Consider the following 17,182-nt stretch of genomic DNA (forward strand, 5'->3'; position numbering starts at 1 on the left):
ACTCGTTCCGTAATACAAGATCCTGTGACTAAATCCTTAGTCACATTGCTTGCAAGGCTTGTTGTGATGTTGTACTACCGAGTGGGCCCTGAGATACCTCTCCGTCACATGGAGTGACAAATCCTAGTCTTGATCCATGCCAACCCAACAAACACCTTCGGAGATACCTGTAGAGCACCTTTATAGTCACCCAGCTATGTTGCAACGTTTGATACACACAAGGTATTCCTCTGATGTTTGGGAGTTGCATTATCTCATGGTCATAGGAACAAATATATTGACATGTAGAAAACAATAGCAATAAACTCACACGATCGTATGCTACGGTCATAGTTTGGGTCTTGTCCATACATCATTCTCCTAATGATTTGATCCCGTTATCAAGTGACAACACTTGTCTATGGCCACGAAACCTTAACCATCTTTGATCAACGAGCTAGTCAACTAGAGGCTTACTAGGGACAATGTGTTGTCTATGTATCCACACATGTATCTGAGTTTCCATTCAATACAATTCTAGCATGGATAACAAATGATTATCATGAACAAGAAAATATAATAATAACCAATTTATTATTGCCTTTAGGGCATATTTCCAACAGGATGCCACCCTCCTGCATCCGTGTCCACGGGCCGGTCCTCCCTGTTCGTGGATGGATGCAGGAGGAAATTTGCGGGTTGTTGTGGAGATGCCCTTGGAGCATATACAACCAGACCCCTCATACCCGTCTCAAAACCCTAGACAGGTCGGACGGTCACGAAATTTTGATCCAATTAGACGCCTCAAACGGGCCTGAAATGCCCGGGCTGACCGACACCCCTCATATCCAGCCCAAATATGGGTACGCTCGGGCGATCCCGGGCACACCCTCCACGTCGGCCTCACGTGGATCCCACGCAGACTCGTCCGAAAACCCGACGGTCCGACGGATGCCTCGTCCGCCGTCGAGGTGTGCCGCATGGCACCGCTCCGACTTGTTGCCAGAGGCCCAATCCGGCTATTTAAGTCGGCCGACGCCCCCAACCCTAGCACATTCACCTCCTTCCTCTCTGCATCGCCATCATATGGTTCAACTCATCTGAGCATGAGTCACATGATTCAACTCAATATAAAGATAATCGGTCTGATACAGTCTCTCCGAGACGTTCGCATGGGTAAGAAGCGCACACATGTGTACATAAGGATAGGTGTATGCGAGCGTATTCATTTGTATATTGTGTTGAAAAAAGCAATATTATATTTTGTAACACAATATAGACGCAGAAGCTTGTAACACACGCGCACACACACATACTACCCCTGTAAGCATCGTCGAGAGATAGAGCCGTCATATTACCTTGAGATTGATGAAGTCGTCACAGACGCATCCATAGTCGACACACATCGTCAGAAAACCTGAAATACATCCAGATGAATGAAAGCACCAATGTTAAGTCTAAAACTTAAGCCTTGATAGGTTGAGATACCACTATCTTACTAACTATCTAACCACGGGTCAGTTCGCGAAAGCAATACTATGTGAGGATTGTAAATAGTCAAAAAAAGAAAAATATTCTTTACTCAAAAAAAGAGAGAATTTTTTTGACTGTTTTTAATCTCTGTTCACAAGAAGGGCCCACCGTGCAGTACAGTATACCAGGCTAACGAGAAGGGAAGAGAGGGAAAAAAAAAAAAAACTCCCGCACCTCATCTGTCCATCTCCCCCTGTCGCGTCCCCGTCCCCGTCTCCGTCTCCGTCCGCTCGCATCACCTCCCCCTCGTGAGCCGCGCGCCCCGCCGCCAAACCCTAGCCCCGGCGCCGCGCCGACGGAGAGCGGGGGGGCGGCGGCACCACCCTGATGCGCAGCCGCCCGCGGGCGCCATGGAGCTCGTCCCCTTCAAGCCCGCGGCGGGGGCCCTCGTCGAGTGGGGCGGCGCGGGCTCGATCCCCGCGATGGTGGCGGCGCAGCAGCAGCAGCTGCACGCGCAGGCGGACCAGCTCCAGCGCCTCGTCGTCGCCCAGTGCCGCCTCACCGGCGTCAACCCTCTCGCGCAGGAGATGGTCAGCAGCTCCCCTCCCCCACTCCCCTCTCCCCCCCGCACCTTTCTCGATCTACGAGCCTCTTTTTCTTCTCCGGCGCGGCTAGTTTCGTGCCTGATTGGGTGCCTGTCAAAGCTTAGGTTTCGGTAGCTCCAGTTTTTCCGGCTTACTTCATTCACTTTTTCTTTTCCGGTAGCTGTAGTTGGTTGTTGCTGTCCTGCTGTGTGATGGAAATCCCATAGTTCTTGCCAGATTGTTACCGAATTTGTGCGAGTGCGCAGTGCTTTACTACCCCAGGTGTGTTTATTTCTAATATCTAGGCCCTAGTACATCCACAATATTATGTATTTATTGATTCTAATGACATAGTACTTGTAAAATCAATTGCCAAAGTTGTTACTTTGAGACAATGGGAAACCAGAAGCTATGTGTATCTAGGGACAGCGGGATATTGAATATTGAAATCCTAATGCATCCATAATATTATGTACTTTTTGATTCCCATAACATATACTCCCTCCGTTCCTAAATATAAGTCTTTCTAGAGGTTCCACTAGTGGACTACATACGGATGTATATAGACATAATTTAGAGTGTAGATTCACTCATTTTGCTCCGTATGTAGACCCTTGGTGAAATCTCTTAAAAGACTTATATTTAGGAACGGAGGGAGTAGATATAGTAGTACTCTGGTAGTAAACGCCAAATCTGTAGCTTTGAGACACCGAGAAATATTTAAGGACAATGGGGGTACTGAATACTGATTTCGTAGCTACTCTGATGTTCACGATAGGCTTAGCTAGGCAAACAATTTTCTCCACTTCATCATCTGGCAAATGAAATTGTAAAATTACTTCTCTTTTGTAAATTAATGTCTTCAAGAAACGAACTTTATAAGTTGTTCAAAGGTATTTGGATATACATTTGTAAGATGGTCAGTTTTACATGTTTGCCATCTTGCTGTGTCGTTACCTTGCTTTAGACCCTCAGTGTATGCTACAATGACCCTCTTTTACCCTTCTAGGAAATGGTTAATCTATTGACTAATCTTAAATTTGATTGTTTCTTACAGGCTGCTGGTGCATTGTCTATCAAGATAGGTGAGTTGTTTTGCATCAATTGGATTCAGCTTGGCACATTTTTTTTTTTTGATACATCACTAAAATGCAATAAACTGACACTAGCATCATGAACTATAATATTGACAGACACTGAAAAATTTATTGGATTTAAGGAATTAAGGTTGAATCCTTCACTCGTCACTCGTGTCACCGCTGACAAAAGTAGATGACTAGTGATCAGGCAGAAATGATTTTTTTAAAGATTATTGCACAATATCATAATTATTGCCTGCTATTGAAAGCATTTCTTTATAGCGTTTCAAATTTTGTAGGTAAAAAACCAAGGGACCTGTTGAATCCGAAAGCAGTTAATTCCATGCAGTCACTTTTTGCCGTGAAAGATACTCTTGGCAAAAGAGAAACTCGTGAAATTAGCGCACTTTGTGGGCTTACTGTTACACAGGTCTGCTCTTTTTCTCGCATGTGCTATTATTCTGTTTGTACCTTTATGTCATATGCCTGTTTATGTGCTCTTTATACACTTTTCTTATGATTGGTTTGGAATGGAATTACACCTTCACCATTTACAAGTGAACAGTAGCCGTTGAATGGTTCCAAGCTTGAACAGTATCTCTACCCCCCCCCCCCCCTCCCTTTACTTTAGCTTGGTTGGTTGCAATGTGTTTTGTTCCTGTGTCAAACATGAGCTTATGATATCATTTCAGTTCCCTTTTCCGCGAGTTGTTATTGACAAGCTCTACCTCAATGGTTATTAGGTAAGGGAGTTTTTTGCAAGTCAGCGTACACGAGTAAGAAAAGCTGTCCGTTTGTCACGAGAGAAAGCACTCAAATTGGAGGCATCCAAGACAACACTCAAATTGGAGGCATCCAAGACGGCTAACAATGTTTGCTCCTTGAACACTGAGCCGCCACCTCTTGACATTGAGACGCATGCTCAAGTTGTCGAACCTTTGAGTACTTTAGAACCATTGGAGATGTTCCAAAGCTCTTCACAACTAGTGGAGGTCCCTCAGAGCTCTCTACAACAACCAGAGGTCCAGCAGTGCACTGCAACCCCTATCCCTATCACCCCTACGGGAACAATCCAACCAACTGATGCTAAGATTAATCCAGATTCTGTTCAAAAGGAAACCAAACAAGAGGAAGTTGCTCCTGGTGTTGAGTCAGAAGATAAAAAGTTTTTGGATAGTATCTTTGCCCTAATGCGGAAGGAGGAAACTTTTTCTGGACAGGTCAAGTTGATGGAATGGATTCTTCAAATAAATAATGCTACGATTCTTGGTTGGTAAGATATATGTATGCCTTATAGTATGTACAGAGCTTGAAATCATTCCTAGCTTCACGTTTCCATAACTGTGCAGGTTCTTAACAATGGGCGGTTTGACTATTGTGTCAACATGGCTGAGCCAAGCAGCTACTGAAGAGCAAACAACTGTTATTCTCGTCATTTTCAAGGTTCTTATTTGTGCCATCTGAGCATGTATGTATATGTGTATAGCATGTATTTTGAACTACCATCTCAATGCTGTAGGTGCTTCTTCACCTCCCACTACATAAAGCTTTGCCAGCCCACATGTCAGTTGTATTGCAAACTATTAACAGATTGCGGTTTTATAGGACACAAGGTGTGTAGAAACTGACACAAGAATTACATTTGTATTGCATGATCTTTGCCATGAGAGAGTCGATTTCTAGTTTGATAATGTTTCAACTTTCAAAGGTCTAATTATGTTGTTAATTTCTATTTTTGCTTGTCCAGTACAGTATTTTTGAGATGCATTTTCCCATCAGAATTAGTTCTAGCATTTTTTGCATTTCTTATTGCACAGCTCTATGAACTTATGCATTTATTGATTTTCTTAATTTCCCGGGCTGCTTACTAATACATATCTGATTTTTGAAGATCAGACATATCTGGTAGGGCCAGAAACCTGCTCTCCAGATTGAGCAAAGTGCTCGTACGGAGTCAGGCATCAAAGAAACCTCAAAAGGATTTAATCTGTAAACAAAGGTGAGTTCTACATTGTTTGCTATTACCTTTTCTCTATGTTTCCATTGTGGTAATTCATTTTCTTTTACAGGATAAGCGAAATTCTCCATGATGAGTCCTGGAGATCTGAAGTTGATATTACTGTAAGTATCTAAGCAATGATATGTATATGTATGGGTATATTCAAATGTTATGCAATTTAATCGCTGTGGTCTATCAGGAGGAGATCCTTGCCTTGACTGAAGTTGGAAGTGAGAGCAGGTGCGTTTTAACTTCTCACTATGGTTTCTTCTTCAAATAAGTTTAAAAACTGTAGTAATGCTAAGTGATTTTCAGTACCTCTATTTTGACTGGTAAAATTTTGTTTGACTTGGTCTGTGTGGCATTGTGCAGAAAGCCTGAGCCCAAGAAAACTCCACTGCTGCTCACTGCTTCTGTTGACGAGGCGTATAAAAAGAGTCCTGTGCAGACAAGTATCCTTTTATTATGTTTAAGTTCACCACTACCAGTCTTACTTCTCTTTCTGAACATATTGTTGTCTGTGCCTGTCTATAATATGCTATTGTAGGATTTTTTATTTCAAACACCTTCATATTATAGTTCATCCTTTGCAAATAGTAGTGTCTACTTAACTAATCTGTACTAAGATCTGGTGGCTTTGGTAGTTTCATCAGTGTCTTGCACTTCTTATATAAGGACCCTTTAGGTGCTTCTCAATTTTTATTTTGTCCTGAGTTGTGTGTGTTGTGTGGTTTAATTGGTATTACTAATAGCTTTCTTTTCAGTTTTCTCTTCAGTTGCAGCTTGTGGACATATAGGTCCTCAAAAGGCAGTGTCATTGTCTATTGTTTTAACTGTGTAAATTGGATGGTTCATTGAATAATAATAATAAGTTTATAATTGTGCATGTAGACTTCATATTGGTCTTTACAGAGGGAGTACTTATTACGATTGAGTCCATCTTCAAATCGAATATTTTACTTTGTTACTTAAATTATCTTGACATTTATCATAGCTCAAACTGTGTGTGTGAATTTCCTTAACTAATTTACAGAGTCCAAAGAAAGAAGAAAAGTTCTACTTGTAGAACACCCAAATCGGAAAGCGGCCGGGAAGAACGCTCATTCTGCAAGGAGCATGTGTACAAATAATAGCAGACCATTATCTGCAGATGATATCCAAAAAGCAAAGAAGCGTGCCATGTTTATGCAGGAGAAGTATGGCAAGGTTGACACAAGTAAAGTGTCTGATAAACCTGAGACGACAGAAAATAAAAAACCATCTGGCTTGGTCAACTCAAATGTGCCTCCTATGCCCACAAGCCCCCTCACATCAACTGCTAAACAACCTGTTGACCCAAGCCCATCAACTTCTATACAGAATGCTGTACCTCTGCTTGATAATCCAGAAATCCTGGCCAGTCCAAAGCTAAACATAGCTCCCAGAGAGACCCCCATAGAGAAATTGGATTCCAAGAGGGTTCGTTGGCAGATACCACCAGGTATACCTTTGCTTTGTGCTCCCTCACTTACCCAATCCCTTAAGAGTGTTGGATCTTTTCGAGTTCAATAAACCTCTTTGGACAACAAGAACCAGTAAAGTCGTATGGTTAATGGAGTGTCCGGCTGCTTAAGAACTTGGGAGTGCATTGTCTTTTATTTGCAACAACACCCCAAGCTTTTGTGAATGGCGTAAACCATAGCTTATATCAGGTTTGATCTCCAAAATCAATATATGGAGATGAATCATCTTCTGTTGAAACGGAGAAAACTGCACCTCAACATACCTTTCGTGTTACATGACCTGGGTGTGTGTTATTTCTTTTGCTTGATCTCATGCACGCCAGTTATATGATGCTATGAGTAACTCATCTAAGATGTACACCTAAGACAGGTAATCAAATGAAGGTTCTCCAAGACACAGGTTCAACATCGTGTACAATTTTCTGCAATGGCACAAGAAATTAAACATTATGGTTTTCCATGTATCATATGAACATGCGTGTAGTACCATTACCATGTTTTCAGGCTGCATCACTAGTTACTTGGTACTTGTAGGAAGTACGCTGAGCAAATCCGCAATGGTTTATACTTGGACCAATGTGTTTATGCAGTTCCTGAGCATATCGATCTGAAAGAACACAAACAACGACGAAAGTGGATCATGTGCCTGGCATAGCATGTGACCCATAAATCTGTATCGCACATGTTGTGTCCAAACTTTTGCTCATTCAAAATTCAAACACAAGATGACAAACAAGTACTGCTCTCAAAGCACATTGAATAGTTGTGGTTTGGCCAGGCACCACGTATTTTGAGTCGTGCGACTAGTCATGAGTCGTGACTCGAAAACCAAGCCGCCATGGCGGTGCCCAGTCCGTGTGACCTTGTACCCATATATTATGCATCCAGTTCATAAAAAATATCCAGCATAATCAACTAGTAGCCACTTTGTGTATTAATGTAAAATAATTTGCCAAAAACAGTAGACATTCAGGAGATGTGTTCAACTTCATAATTCACTATTTTCTGGCAGCTGTAAACTTTCAAGTTCTTTTCTGGGAGTTTGCAGAGCAGATGAAAAGCTCTGGGGTCCTTGCTTATATCAAATGCTACCCCATGCTGAGGTTACATGGACCATCAAGAAATACAATGTTGTTTATTTAATTATAAATCATGTTCCCTGTTCCTTAATTTGCAGTGCGTATGGGGAGTTGTAATGTGAGTGTTCTTATAATTTTGGTCTATTTGACCTGCAGCTGTTGCTGTGTGACTGACTGACTCTGGTAGGCCCTTTGAATTTTGATACTCATTTGCAGCGAAATACATATTACCTGACACTTGACATTGACGTAAATTGACTACCTGTCGATTTTGTTCATTATTACTTCTCATATAAATGACTCGGCTCACTAGGAAGATATTTCCCAGAGCTACCGTTATGCTGTCGGCGATTGCTGTTTCAACAACTGTCAATAAAACAGAAAAGCTGTGAAATTGAGTTTAAAATAGCTGCGAATTTGATAAATAAAAGTGCTAAGCTGAGGGTCTTGTTAGCCAAAATGAAGAAGGAACGGGTTGAATGATGTGATCCAGCTAGTTTAGCCAGTTGAGATTTAATACAAGTAACTTACCAGTTGATAACATTGCGTTTTGCCTGTTGCAGAGAGTAAAAATTTCTTGCTTTATAACTTTCTAATTCTTATATTTTATTAGGCTGTTCCCTGGAACATGGCCTATGCTCTATTGGATTATCTGTTCATTGTTTGAAGTTTATTACCTCCTATTGCAGAGGTGTGGATAGACCCCTTGTGGAGTGTTAGTGCTGGGGAAAACAGCAAGGAGGTTGATGTTCAGGCACAGAGAAATCGACGCGAGAAGGAAACCTTTTATGCAAGTCCAAAGGACATCCCGTCGAATCCCAAGGACCCATGGGATTTGGAAATGAACTTTGATGACAGCCTGACACTAGAAATTCCAATTGATCAGCCACCAGATGCTGACACTATGGAGGTGGATGGCGCCGGAGCTGCCCCTCCAAACATTGTTGTTCCTGGTGAGATCCAGCAAGTTGGATCAACCTCGTCATCTCTGACAGTCGCTGCTGGTGCAAATGGTTCAGCTTCTGAGCCAGATCTTGAGCTGCTTGCAGTGCTGCTCAAGAACCCACAGCTTGTATTTGCTCTATCATCTAACGAGGTGGGGAATCTGCCAACCGAGCAGACCGTCGCGCTCCTGGACATGCTGAAGCAGACCGGCCTTGGACTTTCAGAGCTGGTAAATTGCCTGCCCAATGGTGCTGGGGTTCCAAACGAGCCTGAACCCGGTCCTGAAACAATCCCTACTTCACTTCCATCTCCGACTCCTCCTAAAGATCTTCCAGCAAGTGTTAGTCCTCTGACTCTTTTTTTTCCAGTGTCAAGACCGTCACTCTTTTTTCATGTATATATGTATGTTGTCTTTGACAGGTGTGCTGGAGATCTAATTTTCCGACGCATGCAAGGGCTTCAAACTCGCAGCAGGCAAATCTACCAAATAATGGACACACACCTTTTGCAAGCGAAGTGCACCAAAGCTTCTCAAATGTTGTTAGTCCGTTGCCTTCACAACCCTATACTTCAGTTTCTGCCTTGCCGGCACACATCCAAAGTAATGCCCCGTCTGTACCACCTCAGTCGGCGGTCTCAGTAAATTCGCTGACTCAGTATGCTGCGCCTGTGAATAACATGTTGGATAGTACTTCGGTACACCAGCATAACCAGCCATATGGCTTTGCGTCTGATCGTGCTGCAGTGGCCATCCATCAGCAGCCAGCGGTAGATAAACCAGCCCATGAATTTCAGAACATGTCAAACTCCACTCTAGCACGTTCCCTGACGCCTGAGCCGAATGCCGCTTATGCGACATTCCCCTGGCAATCTGGTGCTGCAAATGTTGCCAGCACTGGACGAAGTACAACACCTGATCACTGGGCTGACAGCGTAACTAATTCATTTAATGACGCATCAGCGCCCTATCTTAACCAGAGTGCTTACAGCAACCAAAGCATGCAGAGTACATACGATGCTTATGGTTCTTCTACGTCAGTCTCGTCCCAGGGGCTGGGCAGGAATGGTTACTCCCAAACGTCAGAGTACCAGATGTCGGGGCGTAACGTTCGCCAGCGACACTCGCTGTCCCCTGAGCCTGGTTCCGCTAGGGTCTACGGCGGAACGCAAGAGTACATTCCAGAGCCGTCGAATCTGGCGGATTACGGGCAGCACAGATACAATCCCGTGGCATCAAGGGACTGGAGTTCTGGGCAGCAGAGTTACACCCCGGCTGAACCATCAAGGGACTGGAATTCTGGGCAGCAGAGCTACACCCCGGCTGAACCATCAAGGGACTGGAGCTCCGTGCAGCAGAGCTACACTTCGGCTGAATTATCAAGGGGCCGGAGCTCTGGGCAGCAGGGCTACACTTCGGCTGAATTATCAAGGGACCGGAGCTCCGGGCAGCAGGTCTACGTCCCTGCTGAGCCTTCAAGGCAGTGGAGCTCGGGGCAACAGAGCTACACCCCAGCTGAACCTTCAAACAAGTGGAGCTCCGGGCAGCAGGGACACACTCCAGCAGAGCCTTCAAGGCAGTGGAGCTCGGCGCAGCAGGGCTACACCCCATCCGACCTGTCAAGCCAGAAGGGTTACACCCCCACCGAGCCGTCGAGATCGCGGAGCACCGCCAGCCAGTGGGTCCAGAACCCTGAGACATCAAGGCAATGGAGCGGCGCCGGGAAGCAAGACTATTACGCCCCGAGCGATGGTCGGAGTCCGTACGACCAGCGCCGGAGAAGACGATGGGAGTGAGTTGTACATTAGCTAATTCTTTTGGGGGCTCCCTCCCTGATTGTGTGATGTTCGATTCGTTGACTCTGGTCCTCCGTGATTGGCGCCGAGGACTATGCATCTTGTAATGTCAGTTGTAGTTGTAGTAGTAGCTGGCTGAGGGAGAACAAAAATGAAAGAAGGAAACATGATACTTACAGTAGAGAGGATAGGTCTGCATGCAACGATAGCCAACATTTTCTTTTCGCAGCGTTGTTCACTTTGAGGGCGATGGACGCTCGAGCAGCGAAGCTCGTCTGGCTCGCATTGTTTTTCGACAAAGGGTGGATTTTATTGACTCACAATGAAGCTTGTTCGTCTCACCTTGTGTCTGTCTCCGGTCGATGTAATGCGCTCCGAATAAGTGGCGAGCTCTCTCTGTCTTTTGGTGTCTTGCATATTTTGTGTGTGTGCTGCAAATGCAGGGAAAAGAAAAGAGGTAGCGCGTGGCATCTAGGAAGAGTCCCTTGTCCTTTATTCACATCTAGTGTCAATTAGATGCTTGACGCTTTCGCCTTTCAGGTTTTTTATTGTTGAGTATTCTTGATTTACAAAAATCCTGAAACACATGAATAGAAAAATACTGTTGAATGCCGTATTTATGCTATTCCCTTTGCTCCTAAATATAAGTCTTCTAGAGATTACATCCGTACGTAGTACATATTGAAATCTTTAAAAGACTTATACTCTTTTTGTACCTAAATACTTGTTGTCGGAGAAAATCAATATAAGTTTCCTCAGTGACAAGTATTGTGATACAGAGAAAGTATTTTAGAAACGAAGGGAGTACGTTATTGAAATGATGTTTGAGTGGGCGCGGGAAAGGACAAGGGTATTTCTGAGAGGATAGAGTGGATATAAATGTTAGTTTTAAATCTTGTGCAAATCAATTTAAAAGAAAAACTTAAGGAAAAAATCTAGTGCGTTGCTTAATTCATACAAGTAGTGTGATCATATACTGCGGGTAGGATGTAGGCCTACTTCTTGTTGCGCATGATTCTCTAGAATCAACGCTCTGAAAAACTGCTGACAAAATCTGCTTCTCACATAATTTGTCGTCAAGTTCTTTCTTTTTTCCGTTGAAATGGCAGAGTTCTTGCAATCCTTAAAAAGAAAAGAGTTGGCCGATTAATTCACGAAAATCATGCTAAAACCATAATTGTCCGTTAATTTGTGAAAAACTTGGCTAACGCCGTTATAAAACACAGAGCGACACATACATGATACCTCAATAAAGAGAGCCACGTCTAGGTACATTCCAACATTATCATCATCATCACTACTCCCCAATGGCATCACCGCCTCCCTTAACTCTGAGCAAGATTTTATTGTAGACGACTATCAATCCAACCCTCACCATAGAGGCCGTGTGAAACACAAAAGGATCCATGCTGGACTCAGCCCCCGCACCAAGGACAGCGCAGATCCGACTTTGAAAAAAGATCCAAATGAGAATTATGTACGACTAACGTCACGGTAGACCACTCAAGTTCTTTTCTGAGATTGTAGTTTGAGATTTGTGGATGAAGTCCGTTGTTTGAAATGTCTTTACTGCCCAAGGCCTTGGGCACAAATTACTCGCTGAATTGCGAACACTATGTTATGCCAAACAATTTGGTCGAATATAAGATTAATAAGTTCAGTCTTCTTGTGACACTGTTCAAGTTGGAATTAACTACTATTGCTCTTTGAACATTGAAGAGAGACGAGTTGAGAAAAGCATCCAGGACCAGAGACGCAGTCGTCTGCACGAAAGTTTTATGAAAGGTTGGATACCCCCTCCTCCCTCCCCTCGCGCCCCCCGACTCGAGGGCGACTAGGGTTCCGTCGCCGTCGTCACTCCTCCATCCCCTCCCGCCCCTCGCCACCATCGAAGACGATCGTCGATTCGCCAGCGCGGGCGCCGATGAAGGTGGAGGTGGGGACCTCGGCGCTCCGTTCCTCATAGGAGGCCTGCGGTCTCTAGGGCGGTGGCCCTGCTTAGTGAGGTGGCGGCGTCGGACGGTCGGCGGCGCTCGTGGGTGGATGCTGGCCAGTGTGCTTGGCCGTGTGGGCGGCGGGCCGTTGGAGGTGTCTGGGCGCGGCGTCGAGTCCCTTTGCATCAAATCTGGAGGTGCGCATACCTTCTCCGATGTCCCCTTCCCCTCGCCTTGCCTATGGTCGCGACTCGATCGCTTGGTCTGGCTCTGGTGACGTTTGGTGAGCAGCTTGGGGTCGGGGGAAACCCTGGCCTGTCCGGCCGACCCGATGGCGGTGAAGCGCAAGGGCACACCCTTTCCTCCATGGGGGCGTTGTCGAGGCTCCCCACTCCTCACCCCAGCCCTTGTCCGGGTGAAAACCCTCAATCCGCCTGGATTTGATGATGGTGGCGCCGTGACCTCCCACAGGGGTTTTGTCAGTGGGCAGGTGCTCAGATGGGAGGATTTGCTTGTGTCCCATGCTTGTGCATCTGTGTTGTGGGTTGTAGGCACTGGCGTCTCTTCAGTCTGGGTCTCTCCAGTGACGGTAGGTGTCTCTCAGTTCCGATGGAGCGACATCTGGATCCTGATGGAAGGGGATAGGGTTCCCCTTCCTGGCGGTGGGGACGCAACACTCGTTGGAGGCACCCGAGCCTCAATACGATGGTGCTCTGCTTCCCTTGCCTCTTACACTAGTACGGTTCGTGTTGCCTCCTCTTCGGCGTTCAATTCCTGAAGCTCTCTGTCTCCAACTAGTTGGGAGGGAATCGTGGCGGTACTGCGGGCATGGCATTTCCCAATTCGAGGTGGTCGCCCTAGGTTCACCTGTCGTTGCGAGGGGCACACTCTTCTAGGTTTTGGGGGAGCTTCTTGGAATCCAGGCGGTACGACTCCTATGAGCCTTGGCGAGGGGTAGGGTTCCTCTTCGATGACACAGAAGGAAGATTGTGTTGTCCCCTTGTTGGAATTATGCCCTAGACGCAATGATAAATAAGTTATTATTATAATTCATGTATCAAGATAATCGTTTATTATCCATGCTATAATTGTGTTGAATGAAGACTTAGATACATGTGTGGATACATAGACAAAACACTATCCCTAGCAAGCCTCTAGTTGGCTAGCCAGTTGATCAAGGATAGTCAAGGTCTTCTAGCTATGTACAAGGTGTTGTTGCTTGATAACTGGGTCACATCATTGGGTGAATCATGTGATGGACTAGACCCAAACTAATAGACGTAGCATGTTGATCGTGTCATTTTGTTGCTACTGTTTTCCGCGTGTCAAGTATTTATTCCTATGACCATGAGATCATATAACTCACTGGCACCAGAGGAATGCCTTGTGTGTATCAAACGTCACAACGTAACTGGGTGACTATAAAGATGCTCTAGAGGTATCTCCGAAGGTGCCTGTTGAGTTAGTATGGATCAAGACTGGTATTTGTCACTCCGTGTGACGGAGAGGTATCTCGGGGCCCACTCGGTAATACAACATCACACACAAGCCTTGCAAGCAATGTGACTTAGTGTAAGCCACGGGATCTTGTATTACGGAACGAGTAAAGAGACTTGCCGGTAAACGAGATTGAAATAGGTATACGAATACTGACGATCAAATCTCGGGCAAGTAACATACCGAAGGACAAAGGGAATGGCATACGGGATTATATGAATCCTTGGCACTGAGGTTCAAACGATAAGATCTTCGTAGAATATGTAGGATCCAATATGGGCATCCAGGTCCCGCTATTGGATATTGACCGAGGAGTCCCTCGGGTCATGTCTACATAGTTCTCGAACCCGCAGGGTGTGCACACTTAAGGTTCGACGTTGTTTTATGCGTATTTGAGTTATATGGTTGGCTACCGAATGTTGTTCGGAGTCCCGGATGAGATCACGGACATCACGAGGGTTTCCAGAATGGTCCGGAGATGAAGATTGATATATAGGATAACCTCATTTGATTACCGGAAAGTTTTTCGGCATTACCGGGAATGTACCGGGAGTGACGAATGGGTTCCGGATGTTCACCGGCGGGGGGGGGGGGGGGGGAACCCACCCCGGGGAAGCCCATAGGCCTTAGGGGTGCCGCACCAGCCCTTAGTGGGCTGGTGGGAAAGCCCAAGAAGGCCCCTGCACAGGAGATAAGAAAAATCAAAGAGAAAGAAAAAAAAGGGGAAGTGGGAAAATAGAGAAGGACTCCACCTTCCAATCCTAGTTGGACTAGGATTGGAGGAGGAATCCTCCTCCCCCCTTCGGCCGACCCCTTGGGGCTCTCTTGAGCCTCAAGGCAGGTCCCTCCCCCTCCCTCCTATATATACTGAGGGCTGATGTTAGACAACTTTGCCACGGCAGCCCGACCACATACCTCCACGGTTTTTCCTCTAGATCGCGTTTCTGCGGAGCTCGGGCGGAGCCCTGCTGAGATAGATCACCACCAACCTCCGGAGCGCCGTCACGCTGCCGGAGAACTCATCTACGTCTCCGTCTCTCTTGTTGGATCAAGAAGGCCGAGATCATCGTCGAGCTGTATGTGTGCTGAACGCGGAGGTGCCGTCCGTTCGGCACTAGATCGGAGCGGTTCATGGGACGGATCGAGGGACGTGAGGACGTTCCACTACATCAACCGTGTTTATTAACGCTTCATGCGGTGCGATCTACAAGGGTACGTAGATCTGAAATCCCCTCTCGGAGATGGACATCACCATGATAGGTCTTCGTGCGCGTAGGAAAATTTTTGTTTCCCATGCGACGTTCCCCAACAGTGGCATCATGAGCTAGGTTCATGCGTAGATGTCTTCTCGAGTAGAACACAAAAGTTTTTGTGGGCGGTGATGTGCGTTTTGCTGCCCTCCTTAGTCTTTTCTTGATTCCGCGGTATTGTTGGATTGAAGCGTCTTGGACCGACATTACTCGTACGCTTACGAGAGACTGATTTCATCGTTACGAGTAACCCCCTTTGCTCAAAGATGACTGGCGAGTGACGGTTTCTCCAACTTTAGTTGAATCGGATATGACCGAGGAGGTCCTTGGATGAGGTTAAATAGCAACTCATATATCTCCGTTGTGGTGTTTGCGTAAGTAAGATGCGATCCTACTAGATGCCCTTGGTCACCACGTAAAACATGCAACAACAAAATTAGAGGACGTCTAACTTGTTTTTGCAGGGTATGCTTGTGATGTGATATGGCCGACGATGTGATGTGATATGGCCGACGATGTGATGTGATATATTGGATGTATGAGATGATCATGTTGTAATAGAAATATCGACTTGCACGTCGATGGTACGGCAACCGGCAGGAGCCATAGGGTTGTCTTTATACTAACGTTTGTGCTTGCAGATGCGTTTACTATTTTGCTAGGATGTAGCTTTAGTAGTAATAGCATAAGTAGCACGACAACCCCGATGGCAACACGTTGATGGATGATCATGGTGTGGCGCCGGTGACAAGAAGATCGTGCCGGTGCTTTGGTGATGGAGATCAAGAAGCACGTGATGATGGCCATATCATGTCACTTATGAATTGCATGTGATGTTAATCCTTTTATGCACCTTATTTTGCTTAGAACGACGGTAGCATTATGAGGTGATCTCTCACTAAAATTTCAAGACGAAATTGTGTTCTCCCCGACTGTGCACCGTTGCTACAGCTCGTCGTTTCGAGACACCACGTGATGATCGGGTGTGATAGACTCAACGTTCACATACAACGGGTGCAAAACAGTTGCGCACGCGGAACACTCGGGTTAAGATTGACGAGCCTAGCATGTGCAGACATGGCCTCGGAACACATGAGACCGAAAGGTCGATCGTGAATCATATAGTTGATATGATTAGCATAGGGATGCTTACCACTGAAACTATACCCAACTCACGTGATGATCGGACTTGGGATAGTGTAAGTGGATCATGAACCACTCAAATGACTAGAGAGATGTACTTTTTGAGTGGGAGTTTAGCATATAATTTGATTAAGTTGAACTCTAATTATCTTGAACATAGTCTAAGTCCACTTTGAATATATTTGTGTTGTAGATCATGGCTCACGCGACTGTCATCCTGAATTTTAATACGTTCCTAGAGAAAGCTAAATTGAAGGATGATGGAAGCAACTTTGTAGACTGGGCTCGTAATCTTAAGCTAATCTTACAAGCTGGGAAGAGGGATTATGTCCTTAATGCTGCGCTAGGAGATGAACCACCCGCTACGGCTGATCAGGATGTTAAGAACGCTTGGTTAGCACGTAAGGAGGACTACTCAATAGTTCAATGTGCAGTCTTGTATGGCTTAGAACCGGGACTTCAACGTCGCTTTGAGCATCATGGAGCATTTGAGATGTTCCAGGAGTTGGAGTTTATCTTTCAGAAGAACGCCCGGATCGAGAGGTATGAGACCTCCGATAAATTCTATGCTTGCAAGATGGAGGAAAACTCGTCTGTCAGTGAACATGTGCTCAAAATGTGTGGGTACTCAAACCGTCTAGCTGAACTGGGGATTGAACTCCCGCAAGAAGCTATCACTGACAGAATCCTTCAATCACTGCCGCCAAGCTACAAAGGCTTTGTGTTGAACTACAACATGCAAGGGATGAACAAGTCTCCCGGCGAGTTGTTTGCGATGTTGAAAGTCGCAGAGTCTGAACTCCGTAAAGAGCATCAAGTGTTGATGGTGAATAAGACCACTAGTTTCAAGAGAAACGGCAACGGCAAGAAGGGCAATTCGAAGAAGAGTGGCAAGCCTGTTGCCAATCCGCCGAAGAAACCCAA

At 45.5% G+C, this 17,182-nt stretch overlaps 1 protein-coding gene across 1 annotated transcript; it reads left to right on the forward strand.

Annotated features, from left to right (window-relative positions):
* Positions 1–1,687: 1,687 nt before the first annotated feature.
* LOC123445357 (homeobox protein LUMINIDEPENDENS) lies at positions 1,688–10,775 on the forward strand. Its single transcript, XM_045122329.1, has 13 exons — positions 1,688–2,042; positions 3,094–3,121; positions 3,415–3,545; positions 3,859–4,388; positions 4,465–4,558; positions 4,635–4,728; positions 5,012–5,114; positions 5,185–5,236; positions 5,314–5,354; positions 5,487–5,566; positions 6,148–6,594; positions 8,385–8,980; positions 9,061–10,775. The coding sequence occupies exons 1-13, from the start codon at positions 1,863–1,865 to the stop codon at positions 10,432–10,434; spliced, it is 3,750 nt and encodes a 1,249-aa protein (XP_044978264.1). The 5' UTR covers positions 1,688–1,862; the 3' UTR covers positions 10,435–10,775.
* Positions 10,776–17,182: the final 6,407 nt, after the last annotated feature.

This window comes from Hordeum vulgare, chromosome 3H (genome assembly GCF_904849725.1).
Source record: "Hordeum vulgare subsp. vulgare chromosome 3H, MorexV3_pseudomolecules_assembly, whole genome shotgun sequence".
Taxonomy (NCBI): Eukaryota; Viridiplantae; Streptophyta; class Magnoliopsida; order Poales; family Poaceae; genus Hordeum; species Hordeum vulgare.

Bases quoted from the DNA above. Each gene is read 5' to 3' on its own strand.
- LOC123445357 (XM_045122329.1), top strand. From the start codon at position 1,863: ATGGAGCTCGTCCCCTTCAAGCCCGCGGCGGGGGCCCTCGTCGAGTGG. The intron at 3,546-3,858 runs GTCTGCTCTTTT...AATGGTTATTAG, and splicing joins GTGGGCTTACTGTTACACAG to GTAAGGGAGTTTTTTGCAAG. The intron at 5,355-5,486 runs GTGCGTTTTAAC...GGCATTGTGCAG, and splicing joins GAAGTTGGAAGTGAGAGCAG to AAAGCCTGAGCCCAAGAAAA.